This window comes from Anabrus simplex, chromosome 6 (genome assembly GCF_040414725.1).
Source record: "Anabrus simplex isolate iqAnaSimp1 chromosome 6, ASM4041472v1, whole genome shotgun sequence".
NCBI classification, from domain to species: Eukaryota; Metazoa; Arthropoda; class Insecta; order Orthoptera; family Tettigoniidae; genus Anabrus; species Anabrus simplex.
Genome location: NC_090270.1, coordinates 90684757 through 90705063, shown reverse-complemented (window position 1 = coordinate 90705063; position 20307 = coordinate 90684757). Strand labels below are relative to the sequence as shown.

Genomic DNA, 20307 nt, shown 5'->3' with positions numbered 1-20307 from the left:
GAGAAAGCAAGTACGAAGTTTCCTTGCGCAAACGTATGACAAATCGGTGAAAATTTACAATCTTGTCCGTGTAATCAGCAGGCAACTTTTGGCTTAGTGTTGTTCTCCTTCGCACTGACAGATTGTGTCGTCGCATGAACCCCTTAATCCACCCACGAGTCGCCTTAAACTGAGTTACCGGTATGTTGTGTTTGCGCGCTACCTCCTGTGCCTTAATTTGTAACATTTCATGATACACTGCAGCCATTGTTACGTATTTCACTGACGTACCTAAACACTTCTTCGTCAATTATAGGAAACTTCCCTGTTTTAGGACCTCTAAACGCGCGTCTAGAAGGGTTTGTGCTTTTTAGCTTGTTTTTTACTTTCCGCCAGTCACGCACCAACTTTTCACTCACAGAAAATTTTCTTTCTGCAGCTCTGTTCCCGTGCTGTTCAGCGAAGGCAATTATGCTTAGCTTGAAGCCCGCAGAATAGTTTCTATATTTACCCATGATCGCTTATAAATGCTTCACACGTTAATGTTTTGCGATATAAATGACTTTCCGTAATTGTTCACTATTAAAACAAATTATTTCTGCAAACACCCAAAACACAAATTAAAAACTTAAATTCTCACTCACACATGTCTACAGTAATCACGTAAATCTGAAACAAATAAATGCATCTGTGATCTGTCCATTCCAGAGCAGCCAATACTGTTAGGCAGCAAGGAAGCATGCAACAATTTATCAGTTTAGCTCGTTGGTTGCGACACACTACTGCGCTTGCGCAAAGCTCGCAAACTGGAGCTCTAGCTAGCGCGGTGTAGATCTACTGTGTAGTTGACTGTATTCTGAGACGTCAGTAACAAACATTCATTTTTTTCAATTTCTTTTAAACATACGGTAATTAGGTTAATATTTCTTCCCAGTTATTGATGATTTTACATTACATTACTGACGAGTTTATAAAATAAAACTTTAATAGCATTGGATAATAATTATCTTGATTGCTTGGATAAAAGTTTTCATCCCATGCCCGGACACTTATGACGTAGTAGTAAGATAAGAGTCTAGCGATGACAACTGAGACATCGTAAATAATTCGGCTGAATAATTCCGTGGAAATCTGCGTTATCGTCTTGGATTTCACTTCGTGCGCAATAACACAGGAGCCGGCCGCATGGTGTAGGGGTAGCGTGCTTGCCTCTTACACGGAGGCATCGGGTTCAATTCACGGCTGGGTCAGGGAATTTTACCTGTATCTGAGGGCTGGTTCGAGGTCCATTCAACCTACCTAGCCGGTATTTCCTGGCGACGTTGCCGATAAGCGACAACTTACAGCCTTACGTATTTCAAATGGGAACTCATAATATGTAGGTGGTGAATAAATAGTACACTGTCTCGCGACCACGTTGTCAAACTGCCGATAGTCTACCGGTAAGCCATGCGTCGTACATATACCGGTATTAGTTATTTATACGTTGTGCAACATGTCTCAAACGTGACTGTATTGCCAAATTGCCCATAAACCATACACGTATTTAAATTGCGCATTCATGTGCAACTTACGTTGCAGTTCCATTTACCTTTTAACCAGATTAGTGAACAAAATTTGGACGTGCGACGATTATGTAATTAAAGGTTTAAAGTCCGATTTTTGTATTAAAAATAAAGGATGCGACGATTACGCGGTGGCGACGATTATGCCGTGAAATACGGTATTCCACACTCAAACTAATGCAATACTAGATATATCGCACACCTCATGTACTGCCAACTTCAAGCAGCTAGCACAAGTATATCTTTTTTTAATCACTCTCCCTTACTATCACAAGCACTCACTCTCTACTTTTCTCTCAACTACTCGCTGCGTTTCACTCGCATAGTGTCCACATATGTCTTGTTCGATCATTCCGTTCGGGTGCAGTCTTAGATCGAAACTTAATTTTAATGTGAGAATCATTTCGCTATGTTTTTTCCTGGATATTTTTTGCATTTTTATTTCCATGTGCTTTCCTTGTTTTCCCTGTTTTTCCACAATATGGGTACTCTACATGCTAGCAAGCACACATCCTTGTTTCAATCCATGGCTGAAAGGAAATGGATCAGAGATAATATTTTGACGAATGATTCGCCCAGATGTGTTGATATAAAGAGCTTTGACTAGATCCACAAAATGCTGAGGACAACCAAAGTGTTTTAGCACTGTCCAAATAGCTAGCCTTGGTAATGAGTCAAAAGCGTTTTCAAGGTCACAAACACTAGGTATAAAGGAGTCTGTTCCTCTGAATTTTTTTTTCTGGATTTGCCTTGCATAGAAGATCATACCTGTCATGCCTCGGGAGATTCAAAAAACCGCACTGTAATTCAGGTAAGATCATCTGCAGTTCTAGTAAGAATTTTACCTGCTACAGATAGCAGTGATATACCATAATAGTTGCCATAAACGCTATGATCATGCACTTCACAGGTTTCATAATATGTTAAGAGGTAAGAGTAAGAAGTCTAGTCTTTAGATGTAGGCCTCCACCAGGGGCGGCTTTTCAGGTGAAGTAGGTGAAGTGCCACTTCACCATTTATTTTTACCAGAATGATTTTTTTAAATTTACTTTTCTTATGACATTTGTTGGTTTTACGGAAAGAAAATGTTTTTTGTATGGCGTTTGGAGCACCAGGAGTTTGCATTACTTGATGAGAACCAGGGAAACTCACGAAAGCGCCGGCTGTTGGCCACCCACAGTACGGCGCGTGAGCTTGAGTGAAGACGAGAGATTCAGTAGCTGGCTTCACCTCCCAAGTGCCGCTTGGCCTTGGCGGTTGCCATGACAACCGTGACGTCACCCGCGTACTCAACTCAGTGCGAAATGTACAAGTGAAGTTGCGGGAAGATCGGAATGTTTTGTCTTCGCTGCGTCATCCTGTGTAAAGTACGAGTACTAACGCATCGTGGTTCATTCGTAGTGTTGTGCTGTTTTATTTAAACATGTATCCTGTTTATGACAGTGTGTATTTCATTAGAAACACCATTTTCACGTTGTAGAAACGAATATCAGTATGAAGTTCTACGTTTTGATCGTCCTACTGAATCACTGCAAATTTGTGCTACAAAAAAACTGAAACATTCCGGTAAATCTTACAATCTTAGTTTCAAACGATCGTAGTTTAAGGGATTTCTATGGTTGTGCTCCTCTCCAGCTCTACAGAAGCTGTTTTGTTCGGCCTGCTTGCCTTTTATCAATAAAAATAACGTATGGAATAAAGAAGGATTTTCAGCCCTTTTGAACATAACACGTTCTTTACATAAGAACTCAGACTCTGCAGAACATAAAATACGGCAGCTAGATTTCAAGACATTGGAATCAAACCAAAATACGATCTCTGATGTCCTGAAGGAAAATGCCAAACTGTATATTGTAATTGTACAGTTCAGTGAAAATGTACATTTAAATAGGCTTTTCCTTCAGTTTGTAATTGAAACAGTGCTCTATTTAAGTAAGCAAGAACTTTTCGTGGTCATGACGAAACATTAAATTCAATAAATCATGGTCACGTGCTGGACTCTCCGCCAGTCACAGGTACGAGGTACGAGTACAAAACAACCAAAAACAACACGTAGTTCCTAAATCTTATCCTCCTCTGTGGTGTAGTGGTTAGTGTGATTAGCTGCCACCCCGGAGGCCCGGGTTCGATTCCCGGGTCTGCCACGAAATTTGAAAAGTGGTACGAGAGCTGGAACAGGGTCCACACAGCGTCGGGAGATCAACTGAGTAGAGGTGGGCTCGATTCCCACCTCTCCTGAAAGTGGTTTTCCGTGGTTTCACACTTCTCCTCCCTCTTCCTTGTCTATCCCTTCCAATCTTCCCATCCCCCACCAAGGCCCCTGTTCAGCATAGCAGGTGAGGCCACCTGGGCGAGGTACTGGTCATCCTCCCCAGTTTTATCCCCCGACCCAGTGTCTGAAGCTCCAGGACACTGTCCTTGAGGCGGTAGAGGTGGAATCCATCGCCGAGTCCTAGGGAAAAACCAACCCTGGAGGATAAGCAGATTAAGAAAGAAAGAAAGAAAGAAAGAAAGAAAGAAAGAAAGAAAGAAGTTCCTAAATGTCACTCGAAACCGAACGGGTAACAGCTCTTCACCATACTTTACAGCCACGAGCCACCACTGGCCTCCACTTTGAATCAATTCCAGAGGAATGACGTCTGGGCCAGGAGCCTTGCATGATTTCAGCTGACGAGCGGCACTCAATTCCTTGAATGTTGGCGGGGAATGATTATTGGGGATGGAGAGGTACATCAATGAGAGTCTTCATCAGCATTTGAACTCCAATTCAGAAGAGTGCAGATATGTTCCTTCCAACACTCTAAAATTTCGTGACTGTTATCTCTCTCATTCTCCTCAACCTGATGGTTGGTGGGTAGCATGACTGTCATCGTCCAACGACTTTCTATCCTGAGCCAGCTGCTTGATTAGTTGATATGGACGTCACCCTTTAATGCCATTGGGAACCCTGCTCTTGGTCGTCGTCCTCTAGTCTTTCCTTCCAGTTTCCCTTCAAGCAGTGTAGTGCACCATGATGAATGCCGGAGTAAATGACCTATCCAACTACATCTTCTTTTCGCGATCATCTTCTCTAGACTGATGGTTTCTTCAGCTCTCGAGAACTTCATTTGTTAGCCTGTGAGTCCAGGGAATTCGTAACATTCGACGCCAGCACCACATTTCAAATGCATTTATTCTTTTCTTATCAGGCTTTAATAGAGTCCAGGTTTCAGAGCCATAGGTCGCAATGCTCCAAATGAAGCTCTTAATGAAATGCTTTCTTACTGGTAGGGATATTGCCTTGGAGGTCAACAGGCTTCTTTTTTTTATTGAAAGCTTCTTTAGCCTGGGCTATTCGAGAACGGACGTCCTTTTCACACCTCCCATCAGATGTAATGATGCTTCCCAAATAACTGAACCGATTTACTTGAGTGAATTTTTCTCCTTCCAACCAAACATTAACATCCTGTTTACCATCCGGAGTACATTTCATTATCTTGGTTTTTGTTTTGTTAACCTTCATATTACATCTTAGTATTAGATCATTCAATTTCTTTAGTGAGGTCTTGATCTCTTTCTCAGTTTCAGCTATGAGAGCAATATCATCCGCGAAACGTATTGTTTGGTATAGTTGGCCATTTATTTTTATTCCATGGGTGGAGGAGGCTGAAAACTCTCTCACTGCTTCTTCTAAATACACATTGAATAATAGATCCTTGCCTTACTCCTTTTTGTATTTTATGCGTTGATTTGCTCCTTTCCTATAAGCGCTGTCTAGTTCTTGTACAGCTGATAGATGATTTTCCGATCTCTGTAGTCCTCTTTCAGACTTCTAAGGATTTTAAACATAATATTACAATTAACATTATCAAACGCTTCCTCTATTATCAACGAAAGCAATTAGGATGTTCTTATTGATTCTTAGGGTTTGTTCAATAATTGTTCTAAGGCTCAGAATTGCTTCTCTTGTTCCTCTGTTTCTTCTAAACCCGAATTGATCTTCTGAGAGATTTTCTTCTATTCTTTTCTCCATGTGATGTTAACAATTCTTGTAATAATTTTGGAGGTATGTGTTACCACAGGCTTAACGTTCTATAATCTTGACATCTCTTTGCATGATTAGTTTTTGGGATAGGTATCAACACAGTTTTCTCAAAATCTTCCAGTATTTCTTCCCTAGTATAAATATCATTTACTAGTTGATATAAGGAATATTTTGCCTTATCCCCTAGAACTTGTAGTATTTCACCTGGAATTAAGTCTACTCCAGGAGCTTTCCTTTGTTTTAGCTCATTTAAAGCTTTATCAAATTCCTCTCTAAGTATACATGGTCCCAGATCATCTTGTTCTATCTCACTTTCATTTCCTATTACATCGTAATCTATTTGTCCTTCATACAGGCCTTCTACATATTCTTTCCATATTATAGCTATCTTGTTCTGCTCTATTATCACATCTCCATTGCTTCCTTTTATTGTACTCAAGGGCTTTATCTTTCTTTGGAACTGCCTCCGGACTTCTGTTAGTAATGAAAAATCCACAGCCTGTTTCCAGTCATTCGACCGGATCAGGGATGGAATGAATGAAGCCCCATCCAGTGACAAGCGTAAGAATTGTGCCGGCTGCCAAAGCCTGTCGCATTCTTATGGGGCAATGACAAATGACTGACAAATGAAATGAAATTATATTGGAGTGTGTTGCTGGAATGAAAGATGACATGGAAAACCGGAGTACCCAGAGGAAAATCTGTCCCGCCTCCACTTTGTCCAGCACAAATCTCATGTGGAGTGACCACAATTTAAAACACGAAACCCAGCGGTGAGAGGCCGGCACGCTGCAACCCGAGCCACAGGGACTCTCCTCACTGTCAGTAATAGTGATAGTATTATCAGCAGATTTCAGTGACCCAGAGGATGAGCGAGTTGGGCCATAAAACTGTTTTATTCCTGGATAGAAATTTTGCAGGTCTTGGGCATCAGACATACTTTGCAGTTTCTGAGCTTTCCGCTGCCACCATTTGTTCCTTATCGTTCTTACTTGTCCCAGATATTTTCGCTTCTTTTTTTTTCTTCTGAAGATGAATCCTGGTGTTAACGCGTGATCACCATCAGACATCTCCATTCGGTGTAAAACTGTTTTGTTGCAGTTTTGAAAGGCCGGTTCACGCACACATCCAACGGCTGTAGAATAGGAGTCCTCCGGGAATTATCGCAAGATTGTTTTTTCCTTTCCTCATCATATCTTTTACGGCGTCAGTTGTATCTCCTTGGTAACTATCCAACAAAAGCATGTTTTGCACTTCACCCAGTCCTCAACTAATGCACTGTCCATCCAGCCGGACTCATGTGTTCTAACAATAACACCTGACGGCAAGTTTCCTTTCAAAAGGGTTTTCCTTTTCAGAACCACATATGGAAGGAGTTTGCTTCCATCCGCTAATACGCACAGCATTACCGTGCATCATTGCTTTTCGTTACCACCTGTTCTGATGGTTACACTTTTAGAACCCTTCGTATCCACTGTACTTTCTAGCAGCATTTCAAAATAAACAGGTGTCTGGTCAGCATTCCCAACTTGCGACAGCAAATAAGAATTTTCCTTCCTCAAATAAATTATGTGACGCTGAAAGGCCATTAATTTTTCTTCATACGCCGCAGGGAGATGTTGTGAAACAGACGTACGTCTCTGAATGCACAATCCCTTTCTCCGATAAAAGTTTCGGATCCATCCGCAGCTTGCTGTAAAACCGTGAGTTTTGAGTTCTTTTGAGATCTCTAGTGCTTTCAATTGACACACTTCAATAGAAATACCATATCCTAACTCACATTTTTCTCTCACAAATTTGTGGTCGTTCTTCAATTTCCGGAAACACTGCACTCCGCCCGTGGAACGCTTTGCGATCGCCATTACTTTTAAGAAGTTTTTTTCCTTCTGCCAATTATGAATACTCGATTCATCAATATTTTACTTTCCGCCAACGGCATGATTTCCGTACATTTCAGCTTCGCTTACAACTTTAAGTTTCTCACGCACAGTAAATGACCACAGGCGCAGTTTTGAACCTATCACTATCGAGACAGCACTTTCACGGGACGAATACGGAACTCGAATGTGAGCAAGGTAGACTTCCGTAACCAACAGTCTCGACTCTTGCAAAGTACAATATCCCGCAAGATCAGCTATTCATGCATCCAGCATGCTAGCAACACTTGTGAAACAATTGACGATCGAGCACCTGCTGCAGCGACTTTCATATTTACCGCATATTTACCCATATTGTTTTATTTACCATATTTCATTACCTTACATTTCGCGTTTACGTGCTACTGTAACCGTATTGAGAAAAAAATTGATCTTTTCCAGAACGCAACTAAAACACAATAAGACCTGAATGCCCATTTACATGTGGTATATTGAGTACGGTATCCGTATTCAAATCTATTTTAATACTTCATGTAAACATAGTATTTACAAGAATCAACGGCTTGAATACGACCCGCACCCAAGATTTAGAACGAATATTTTGGGGAAAAAAGTGCGGGTGGTATTCGGGATTATACGGTACATGGTTTACTATCTGGTTACTGGAGGGCAGTATAATACTGTTCTATTTTTCATCAATTTGTAACTTGACATACAAGGTTTCAACCTCCAAACATCTCAACTGCAAAAAATAGGACTTGTCACAGAGGACTTTTCCAAGTAATACCTTTTATAATATAGTAGTTAACTAGGGAAAAAAAACAATATAAGCATTTTCTTGCCCAAATCATTCCTAGCTTCAATAGAATCATTTGCGAGACTCGCTCCAACATTTCAGTTCATGTAATTCAACAAATAAGCTAACACAGTACATGAGTGGTAATGTGTCTGTCTGTAAACCCCACAATAGTGGGTTCAAACCTGGCAGAGGTAGCTGGATTTCTGAAAAGCAGAAGAAGAGGCTGCACTCTATGTCGTACAAAGCAAGCATGTAAAGATCTGTGGTGCACATCTTGTGTTTTTATACAATAAAATTAATTAAAAGCCATAAGTCACATAATAAGAATTCCAGGTTCTCTGCCATTTGGTAGATATGATGCAACCTTAAAAGTGGCAGCCTAAATGGTGTCGAAAATGCTAGCAAATATAATCTCAGACCATATTTCTCCAAATCCATGACGAAGTTTTTTTCTTAGAATTTCATGTGAAAATTCAAGGGTCGTCTTGCATTTGCGACCTAACAGTAATGAACACCACTGGCAGCTACCACGGTAACCACGCTGCTTCCCTTCACCCCCAGGCATGCACAAAACTCGTTGACTATCAACGTCCGCATCTTTATTAGACATCGCTAGATGCGACAACCAGTTGTACAGTGCCTCTGTGTAACGTCACTGGTTTTCGGGAAATAGTGAAAAGAGGACATTGTACAAGCCTCTAAAAAAATATTTCTTAAATCCGCAAAATACCTGACGCTTAGTAAAATTAACAGTTTTGTATACAGCAGGAATATTTTCGTGATGGATCGTCATATTGTAAAGACACATAGAACAGGTATTGCCAGCAAATATTCAACAGGTTCTCGTCGATATTATGATGAAAATTTTTAAGTTAATGGTTATTAAACACTTGGAAATAGAGAATAATTGAGCAGCTGCAAGAAAACACTGCATTAGTGTGAAGACAAAGATAGCTCAGAAATGTTGGTACAGTACAAAAAATGCATTCAGTGGCTCACAACTAGGATGCTTTAAAGAAGTCTAAGATGAAATTGCCAGGTATGTGTATGAAAAATGTAAGGGCATAATGGCCATACCACAGCGCAATGAACTTTTTGACCTTCGACGACCACATCTTATACACTGCTAGCCGCTGAAGTCGGCCAAAGCTGGAAAGTGAGACGTGCATCTAGGGGCAGCCGGTTGTACCTGATGCTTAGTAAAAGTAACAGTTCTATATACATCAAGAATATTTTCCTGGTGCATCGTCGTATTATAGACACACGTGAAAGAGGTATCGCTGGCAAATTTCCAACAGGCTTTTCAATATATGGCATGACTAAATCCAATGTTGGGCATTGGCATGAAGACATATGTAATCTAAAAATGCGTACTGTACAAGAAAAGCAATCATATGATTTCAAAAAACGCTTTTTAAGCCTGACTTAATTTTTTGAAGGAAAAAGTGGGGGGTCGTCTTGCTTTAGGGTCATCTTAGATTCAGAGAAATATGGTAATTAAATTTATCATTACAATAATAACCCTCCAATGTACAACTCAAATAATGGGTTAGTCCTAACTATTTTTCAGCAATGAGTGAAAAAAATGAAGGTACAGAATTTCTGTTCACGATGTCATGGGTGGGTGGGTGGGTGTGTGTGTGTGTGTGTGTGCGCGCGTGCGTGTGGGGGGGGGGGGCGTGCGCATGTGCGTGTATCAGCTAGCCACAAATGCACATGAAAAAATAACAGAAATAATGAAGATGGTTTAAGGCATCGGGCCTCTGTGGCCCATGTTGTGCATTAAAGGTTTGATCACATCATTTCTAAATGCTACATACACAATCTCTCTTCTCATTGAAGTCCTCCAATCCACAAGCTTCAATATCATTAATTATGCACCGAGAACCATCAGGACATCTAATCTGAAGTTTAGAGTGAACCGTCTTGATTCCTCCAACCCACGAATCTAAACATGCAGCAATATCAGTGGCAAATTCCTGAAAGAAAAAGAGAAACTTAAAGTGACTTTTTTAAACATATCAAGAGTAAAAAAACTAAAGCTAAGGAAAAGACATGAAAACTTATGATACAAGCAAGCAGCATATTCACAAATAGAACAATACAAGTAATGGATGCTTTAACTGTAATTTCCTAGGTTAAAACTTCCACTGACCCTTTGCAAAAGGTAGGTTAATGATCCAACATGGTGCAGTTCGGACTGTCACAAATAATCAGCAAGAGATGCCAAAGTTGGTGAATTACAATGAGGGACAGCAGAAAAGCACAGAGAATGGATGAAACTGAAATTAACTGCCTGTTTTTGGTCTATGAGGCAGCAAAAGACAAAAATTACAAAGTGACAAGAAGTAATAAGATTTTTATTAGTGGAATAAAAATGAATGTTTAAATTTCAACCACTTTAACAGTCTGCTGAGTGGCACATGTCCATTGTTAGAAGGGTATCCAGCCAGTGCCAGTTGCACTAGTTCATATCCTTGTTGCTTGAGTTGTGGTCTGGTTCTGAACCAATGCAGAAAGATGAGTAGTAGGTAACAAGTCAGTTTGACTCTCATTTGATAAGATACAGGATGAAAGCAGAAAAGACTGTAGAGAAAAGTGCAAGAAATTTGGATTTGAGCTAGAGGGCACACTACAGAGAATGTAGAATCATACAGAAAAATGCAAAGAAGCCAAGAGTGATGATGTATCCAAACCTTGTCCCAGTTTCTCTACGGGGTCGGGTATTAAGTGAGATGAATCTTTACTAGTTTTTACAACCAGATGCTCTTCCTGACGTCAAAATCATCAGAGGAGTTAATGATATGAAATGAATGACGGATCGCAGGAAGGGAGAGAGTGAAACCCGGTAACATATAACCCACTCCTGTTTAAATAGCACCAAGTAGTCTGCTCAAGAATTAACGTCCCCATGTGATCAAATGAATCATCATGAACAGCATCATATGCCCTTAACTTCACATGAACAATGCAGAGAGGTTTGGAATTGAATCCACAATTTTGGCACGCAATCTACTGATCAGAAATGGTATACCACCACCTTTCCTACCCTGCCAGCCTACATTCAGATGGTGAAAATGTATTCGACCAATGAGACTTGAACTGGCTAATCACATTATCAGACCATATAGACTTTACGCCTTAACGATCATGGCCACCAGGCAGGCTAACAGTGAAGATAATTTAATTTTCATCTGTTGTTTTAGCATTAGCAGTTCCTTGATAGGTTTTCTCACAATAAATCTTAAACCTCCTCCTTAAAATGTCCCCCATAAGTCCAACCCCTCGTCCACGTCGTGGGGGACGGGCAACGGTACGAAGTAGGGGATAGTCTGTAAGGGTGAAGTACAGCGGGGACCTTGTGTGCCCCAGGACCGCTACGGTAGCTGTGAAGGCCTTACAGGAACCCTGAAAAGTAATGGCTAACGGGGCTTTGGTGAAGTTCTTAATGGCAACTGAGGCGGATATGGAGACCTTTGGTATAGCAAAGTTGGCGGAGGAGGCAACCCTTCCTCTTGGGGTAAAAGAAAGAGGAAAACCACTGCCTTGTGGTGAAGAGGGATCTTCAAAGGCTAAGGGAGACTACCCCAACAGAAAACAGCAGGCTTGGAGGCACAGGTGGCAGTCCCACCACCAAGCTCGGGTGATGTGGGCCAATAACTTGCACAACCTTAAATTACCTTATTACAGAAACATAAACAATGAGAAACTGGACTGATCCAAAGATGATGACCTTTGGTTTGAAAAGGCTTATCTGTACACGTGGGGGCAATGGAAGAAGGCAAGACCTGGAGGGAGGTGAAGAGGTTGGCTGGCAACAGGATCAGATGGAGATTTTTTGTTGATTAACACACTGTCAATCCTAAACCATTCTCTTCTACCCACTGTTATCTTCATACAGCTGCAACATTTATCATATATTGCTTTTATCATTGTTATTAATTCCTTGACAATGCCCGTGTGCGAGGCTTTCTCAAACTTTTGTTCACATCGTCAAACATCTACCGTTATTTTGTTGGTTTTAGTACAGAATGACTCGGGAGAATAACATATACTCTGTCTGGGTTAAGCAAATTTGCTTTGTCACTAATTAGGTTGCAGAACAAATTTCTTTCAAGTGCCACATTGGAGGCTGGAATAGGCAATATTGTCTTTGCTATCAGAGGAAGTCTTGGATATTCTGTGCTGTTATTTCTCCACCATGTGATGGGATTGTTATCAGTAAGGTGATCCTTTAATAAATAAATATAAACTTTATATTCTAAGATAGTTCCTCATCTGCATCATGCTAATCCGAGGGGAAAAAGCCTTTTGTGTTTGGCAGCATCAATGGTCGTCATATATGCTGGCAATTCTTCTGTTTCGAATTTGTCTCCAAAAAAATGTCAAAGCACTGTGTTTATACTGCGCGATGTGCAAGGAGCATTACTTCATGATCTGTACTGACAGTGCTGAATTGTACAAAGTATAAGTCTTCGTTTTTTTTCTCCTATTCAATACCTTATTCAATCTCCCTAAGGGGGTTACAAGTTCGTGTCAAATGTACTTAAAAAACAACATACATGTTTCGGCCCTTATTTATCCTTTTCAGGCCCGGAAAATTTTTGGAAATATATTTTCTTCTAATCATACTCAAACACAGGTTTTAACTAATCTATGATGATACATACCAATAATAATGAAGAAGTTCACATTGCTCAGCAGCAACAGTGATTTAAATAGTGTCCTCAATTGAGGACATCAGGTCTGAAATGATACTTAACATTAACACTACCAAAATCCAAATCACATACTTATGAATGGAACAAAACAAAGCAGTTTTGACCCTCGTTGAGACACAGGAACACTTTACACTTGATGCGTGTTCTGCTCTTCCCACGGTATCCTTCATGACTGCAACGTTGTGGGTTAGGTAGTTCCACAATTTCACGAAGATGAACCGTCCCCTTTTTCCTTACTTCTTCACAAGGAAGTTTAACTACATTACTGGGTGGCTCATAGTCGTCATCTTCGCTACTTGTTTCATTTGTGCTGTCCTTTCCTGTAATTAGTTCTTCAGCAAGAAGAATGCGAAAGTTCAAGAGCTGCATTATGTTTTTTCGAGCAATTCCCCATATCTTGCAATCTTCTCGATACTGGAACCAGGCGTTAACACAAGAAAGGTCAATGAAATGGAGAACTGTGCGGAGCATCCATCTGTTTGTGCGATATTTATTGTGATAATATGCAATCATCGGTCATTTAAGTCCACTCCACCCATGAACTCATTGTAGAATTTGATCATATTTGGCCGAGGTATTTCTATCGCACTCTTTTCTTTTTTACACCACCTCCTGCACATCCCAACTGGTGAAGAATCTTGTTATCGTACCATTTTATTAAAGAATTTTTTCCATCGTCACGTACAAATTGTTCGGACGACCCACGGGGTTGTTTCAAGAGTTCTTTGTCTGATGTTAGGGGAACAATTGGAGCTCGGTTGGTTTGAATGGTACCAGTTACATAGATAGATTTTTGGAGCAAGAAATCGACCAGTTTCTGAGATGTGAAGTACCTGTCTGTGTAAATACACGATGCAGGTGGCACTGAGTCACAAAGATGAATGACAGCCGATTCACCAATGCCTACATCCCCAATGTCTTTAGAATTAGCAAATGATGTTCTCTTTCCCCTGATACAACACACAAGTCGAGCACTAATCCTGATGGTGATGCGAAAACAAAATTTTTCAGTCCAACAGGATTGGGTTTTCCTTTTACATACTGCGTGAGAGATGTGTTCCCTGTGAAGGGAATCATTTGTTCATCAACTGACATGTGCTTGGGACGTAGGAGCCTCAAGCAGCCAGAGCAAACAGCATCTAATAATGGTCGAACTTTCCACAGCTTATCTTTATCTCGCTGCTCTTGCATAACATCATTGTCATTGACACATTTGAAATTAGTTCTGATGTCAAAATACTGTAACGTGTTGGCGGGGTAAATAAGTAAATAAATGAGTACAGAACCTGGCAGCATCCTATTTCTAAGATTTATTAACTAAGCACTACAATTACAGTACAGATTTACACACACACACACACACACACACAGATGATAGCCGAGATTACCACTTACACACGTACACGGTTACACACTTCCATGGTTCGCGCGCTCTCTCTCTCTTCCTCAGTTTCTCATGTTCCATCTACAATGAGACACACACACACACACACGCACAGAGTCATTGATTATTTACACTACACTCACTCAGCCACTCAGTCATACTCGTTAGCGCTGTCACAGTCCACAGAATACACGTCAGTCTCGCAGGTCGGGATAGTATCCGCTGTTCACTCAATCCGTCGAACCCCGTTCGCAGTCCGCACACGTCGGCACCCAGTGTTCCCTTCGCGCTGCTCCAGAACACTCCAGGTTCTCCTCCAGCAGCCAGCCTCAACGGACACTCACACACGACATCAGGGAAACAGAAACGAGTCCTCGGCTCCAACAGGCAGATACAGTACTCCATCAAGGCTGACATCTCAGCCCAGGAATCACTGACTGCGCTCTTCGCTAACTCACACCAACAAACTCAGTCTCGCTCTCATTCACTCACTCTCTACTGACTCTCACTGACTGCAGGCAGGTCGTTCCTCTCTTATATATATCTGTGCTGGCCCTTCTAGAATCGTCTGGATGTTCGATGGATCCAGGAACCTCGCGAGATAGAAGACTCCAGATTAATAGTCGAGTAATTTCCGTCGTCCCATGCGGCGCGACCACGGATAGAAGAGAGAAGGGCTGGCCCAGCACTTAATTGTTGCCCGCGATTGGCGCGGTCGAGCATAAGGAGTGGGGGGGGGGGGATGGGTCATGCCCCCGGTGCATAGCGAGTTGGCATGACGACGCTATAACCATTACAATACCTTTGCCTTAAAATAGAACTAGCAATCATAGGAACCCTGGTACTCCTCTTACAGAACATTCTAATTTGTGGGTAATTTAAACTACCCATAAGAATGCCAGCACGAATAAATTTCAAATTTCTTAACTTCACCCTTGGTTACATTCAAACTCTTTCTATTATTATGTACAGATCGTAAGTTAGTGTTCAAGGCCATTGTTTCACAAATGTCTTCAGTCACATATTGCTGAAAATAATGAATTGCAGACCACTCTGTCCTATTATGAATATCCTCCACTGAAAGCTGAATATTATTTGCAATTTTTGGATTTTGAAACTGGTAGTGTTTTCTCCATTTATGAAGGTGTAAATCACCTTTGGAAGAAACAGATGGCTGGATAATATCCCCTTCCAACTCATTTTCAGTAATTTCAGGCGTAACTACATCCACATCCTCCTCCGCTTGAACCACTCCCCAATTCTTAACATCAACCTCATACGATGCAATGTCAGGAAAGGAAGGATCTGAAATGTTTTGTTCAATATCATTGCCATCCTCAAAATCAGATACATTGCCATTTTCAATCAAATCCAGAATTTCATCTGCAGATAATGCATTCCTCAGTAACATTCTCTCTGTAAACAAAATAAAATTTTAAAAAATAAAGACTAAATAACCCAATCTAATCAGTAAGAGAAACGATTTAATGAAATAAGTAAATACTTCAAAAATACTAACTTGAAGCCTGATGTCCTCGTTTGAGGACAAATTCTATGATGAATACAGATCAGAATGTCTTGAATCACCTTCAGTAAATAATCATGGACAGAGAAAACTACAAACACACCGTGTCAACAGAGAAAAAATGAGTACCAACAATTGTACATAAACAATATCAATAATTTGCTGTGGAGTAGCACATAGGTAAACAGTGTGATTTGTGATGTAAAATAAACAAATTCCGCCTATTCCAGTTGACAATTCTGTTACCAGAGGGCAGTCTAATTGTCCTCAAATGAGTACAGTTGGTCTGAAATACTGTCAGTGGATTTAAAATTGAAAATTATGATAAAACACAATGTCCTCAATTGAAGACACTTTATGTAGTCTGGCCTCAAGAGGTTATGGGCCATGTTCAATTGACATTTTTAAGCTACAGTTTGTATTGTACTAAGTTGAAAACAATTTAGACATAGTGTAAAAATTCACAAATATGATACATTACATATTAAAATTCATAAATAGTGGAATTAAAAGTTTTTGTACAAATCTTGTGTTTGGATAACAATCGTCAAATCTTGCTAAACTCTATTTGTAAAATTTTCATTGACGGTATGAATGTTAAATATAAGTTTTACATAGGTGGTTTTTGGTTTTGAAAGCAGCGTTCATGTTATGTATGTTTTTTGAAAATATTAGTAAAGTGGTAAGTGGTGTTGTCATTAAAGGTGAAGGTAGCAAATTTTTCCTTTTGTTTTTTCTTCAGTAAAAGTGTTGTTTGGTTTATTTTTATGTCTGTTGATAATCCTATTGATACAAATTTTACTGAAACCATTCATTTGAGCTATGCCCCAAAATGTTTTGATTTCTTTGTTCAAGTTCTTTATGGACAAAGGTAATTTAAAGGCCCTATAGACCATACTGTTGTAAGCTGCTCTTTTATGCAAACATGGGTGCTGAGAAAATTGTTTAAGTGTTGTGAGTATGAGTAGGTGTCCTATAAACTTTGGAAGAGTGTCTCCCATTCTGCTTTCGTATTATCATCAAATCAAGATAGTGTATAGATTTATCCTTTTTGCTTTCTATCTTGAATTTATCATGGGGGTCAACTTAGTTAAATTTGTTAAGTACTGATTTTCGATCGCTAACGTGTGTGTCAACAATTACTATGGGACATCGACATAGCGCATCCAAAATTCTATCTCATTTTTTTTTTTCCAAAAAGTGGGTACGTTCCAAATGGTCCAAGTAGATTTCTGCTATGATCCCTGATGCAGGGAATCCCATGGGTAGATCTGCCTGTTGATAGATTACACTATTGAAATTAAAATAGTTGTTATTCAGGATGAATTTCAAAATTTGGACAAATTCATCAATTTCTCCTTGGCTTAATTTACTGAAACGTATTAGGTGTTCTCTAATTAATTTGATGGTTGGTTTAATAGGAATATTGGCATACACATATGTTACATCAAAAGAATGTAATGTGTGTTTAATTTTAATTTAATTTAATTTTTAATTTATTAACTAATTAAATGGAATTTTTTATCAACATGTTAGACAGTAATCTGTTTTCAAGAATTCTTGAATGTATTGCGCTAATATGTATGTGGGGCTGGCTTCAAAGTTTATAACGGGCCTTATAGGGGTATTTTTTGTATTTTAGGTGATGCTATTGCCATGAGCAATTTGAGACAAATTGGTATTAGTTTAGTTTTTTCAAAGTTGTTAAATAAAAAGGTATTTTTAACTAAATATATAAGTTCCTTTTGGTTTTTGTATGGGATCCTTTTTTATGTACTATAACCTTCCAATGTATGTCAGGATGAGGTTGGTGAACATACTGGAAGTTTATGTTGAGAAATAATGTCAATGAAATCTTATGTCCGGTCATCACACCTCCAGGAGAATTTGAATTCAGTTGACTTGTCTAATTATGTGAACAGCATCGCTGAATTGAAGATATCGGCGGATTGATAACAAGCTCTAAACCCCGTGGTGCCTCGGAAATATTGGTAGACAATAAAACATCGTGAAACATAGGGCAGGATTAAATGAATAATACACACTCATTAAAAATTAAATAATTGAAGTTCAACCAATTCAATACATAAAAGAAAGAAATGTAGTAATTACATTCTTATTTAAATGGGACCGGTTTCGACCCTAGTCCAGGTCATCGTCAGCCGTAAAAACAAGTAGGCGAAATCACACAATGTTTATGAATATTGGAGAAATGGGTCAGTTTCACACTCTGTCAGGCACAAAGTCACAACACTATCAAATAATATATGAAGATTATAAATAAACTTGAAGTCGCAGACGAATAGATTTGTAGAAGCAAACCGCCAGTTCCCGGTGATCAGCGCGGCACATTCAAGGTCATGCGCTGCGGTCTCGAACGCCAAAGTAGAGTGGAGACCTGGTCATGCGCTGCGGTCTCGAACGCCAAAGTAGAGTGGAGACCTTGAATGTGCCGCGCTGATCACCGGGAACTGGCGGTTTGCTTCTACAAATCTATTCGTCTGCGACTTCAAGTTTATTTATAATCTTCATATATTATTTGATAGTGTTGTGACTTTGTGCCTGACAGAGTGTGAAACTGACCCATTTCTCCAATATTCATAAACATTGTGTGATTTCGCCTACTTGTTTTTACGGCTGACAATGACCTGGACTAGGGTCGAAACCGGTCCCATTTAAATAAGAATGTAATTACTACATTTCTTTCTTTTATGTATTGAATTGGTTGAACTTCAATTATTTAATTTTTAATGTTAATAATTTCAATACGGAACAATGAAATTTTTATCTTTAATACACACTCCTCAAGTAAAGTTACTGAAATGCGTATGAACGGCAGAAAATGTCAGTGACAGAATGTTACTGAGGGCCATAAAATGTGTGAATAATTTGGAATAAGCAAAGTTTATATGAGAGGGCCATACCTTGTGCATCTAGTCTCGCACGATTCGACGATCGAGATGGAGAATGAAACTGTCGATTACTAACCTAAATACGAGGCAGCAAATTATTAAACAAGTTCCTTTGCCGGTACAGCTGATTTATACGAGATCGTTACGCATTATGTGTCAAATGTTTTCAATTGTCAAGAACACATGGGAGCTGGAAGCACAGAAGAATTATGAAAGAGCAAACCGTCCGCGATTATATTGATGTAGAATTTTTTTGTCTCTGACGAAGTTGACTCTCAATCTGTGTGTCTTAGAAGGATCGGAATCGTAAAATTCGTGGGGAGAAAGATTGTTTTGAAGAGATATATAACGTGATATTGGCATATTGTAAACGAATATTATATTGTAAAATAAGATATCTTGTTATCGAAACGTAAAGGCAAGTGTGTTGATTGAACTGTGAAATTGTATCAAGGTGTATGACCCTGTCCTAATAAATATTTCTGAGTTTGAGGTAACATGGAACCGACAATTATTGAATATAAGTATGAGATGACAACACGTATTGACATGAACAACTAAAATAGAGGGACCTCGAAGGATCTGGCCAGGAATGTGATGGACACTAATGGATAAATATTAATAATTGAGAGCTGAACATGGAAGGTGACACCGTCGTGGAGCAACAACCCAGGATGAGTACTTAAATATCGTCTACATATTCCGCCATGTAGTTGCTTATTTTAGATGTAGAGTAGTATTCATTTTTTTAATGTCAATTTATGACATGTGTAATTTTCAACTTGAAGGCGTCCGTTATTTGTTAGTTATTGCGTTGTGTTGATTATGATCGTTGTGTCTAGTGTGGTGATTCAATCTATGTTGTGATAATATGCGATGGGTCGTGTGAGTTTTCTTTTAATGTCTTCTAGCAAGGTTTTACGGAATGATTTTCGGCATCGATGGTACTGGTGCCGTAATAGTGTTATTGTGATTAACGTTAACCTAACTCGTGGCTCAAAATACCTCGGAGGAGCTCAGTATTTGCGATGTGCGATTCTATGGTCTTCAGATATTATGTGCTTGTGCAGAAATACGGTGTTTGATAATGAAATTGCGATATTATTGTGGTGATATGGTGTTGATGCGGCAACATACCTAGTAGTCTTTGACGTGAAAAATGCCTGAATAGATTGTTTTCCTAGGCATTGTAAATTTGCGGTGCATGACGTTTTGTGTGACGTGATAAGGTGTTTGATACGGTAGGATCTTTGAAAATATGTATACGGATAATGAAATGTGGATGGTTATAGACGTGTCATTAGGATTGCGTATTTTGAGATGATGCAATGTGAAGGTCTTGATGAAGGTCTTGACGTTAGGAATTGTGTTGGTCATGCGTGAATTTTAATGTCGTTATGATGAATGATTTATTTAGGCACGAGGCCGTATTTAGGATAATGTTATAAGATTTCGTACTCGTGAACATTGATAGATGGTCGTCACATTTATCCTATTTAAATACAATATAGACCAGAGCGC

At 39.6% G+C, this 20307-nt stretch overlaps 1 protein-coding gene across 1 annotated transcript in view; it reads right to left on the bottom strand.

Annotated features, from left to right (window-relative positions):
- The window catches only part of LOC136876122 ((E3-independent) E2 ubiquitin-conjugating enzyme UBE2O), a 322520-nt gene that overhangs the window by 254754 nt on the left and 47459 nt on the right, over positions 1-20307 (bottom strand). The window contains exon 3 of the mRNA XM_067149804.2: positions 10065-10223. Within this exon, the coding sequence (XP_067005905.2) occupies positions 10065-10223 (159 nt within the window). The remainder of the gene's footprint in view (positions 1-10064; positions 10224-20307) is intronic.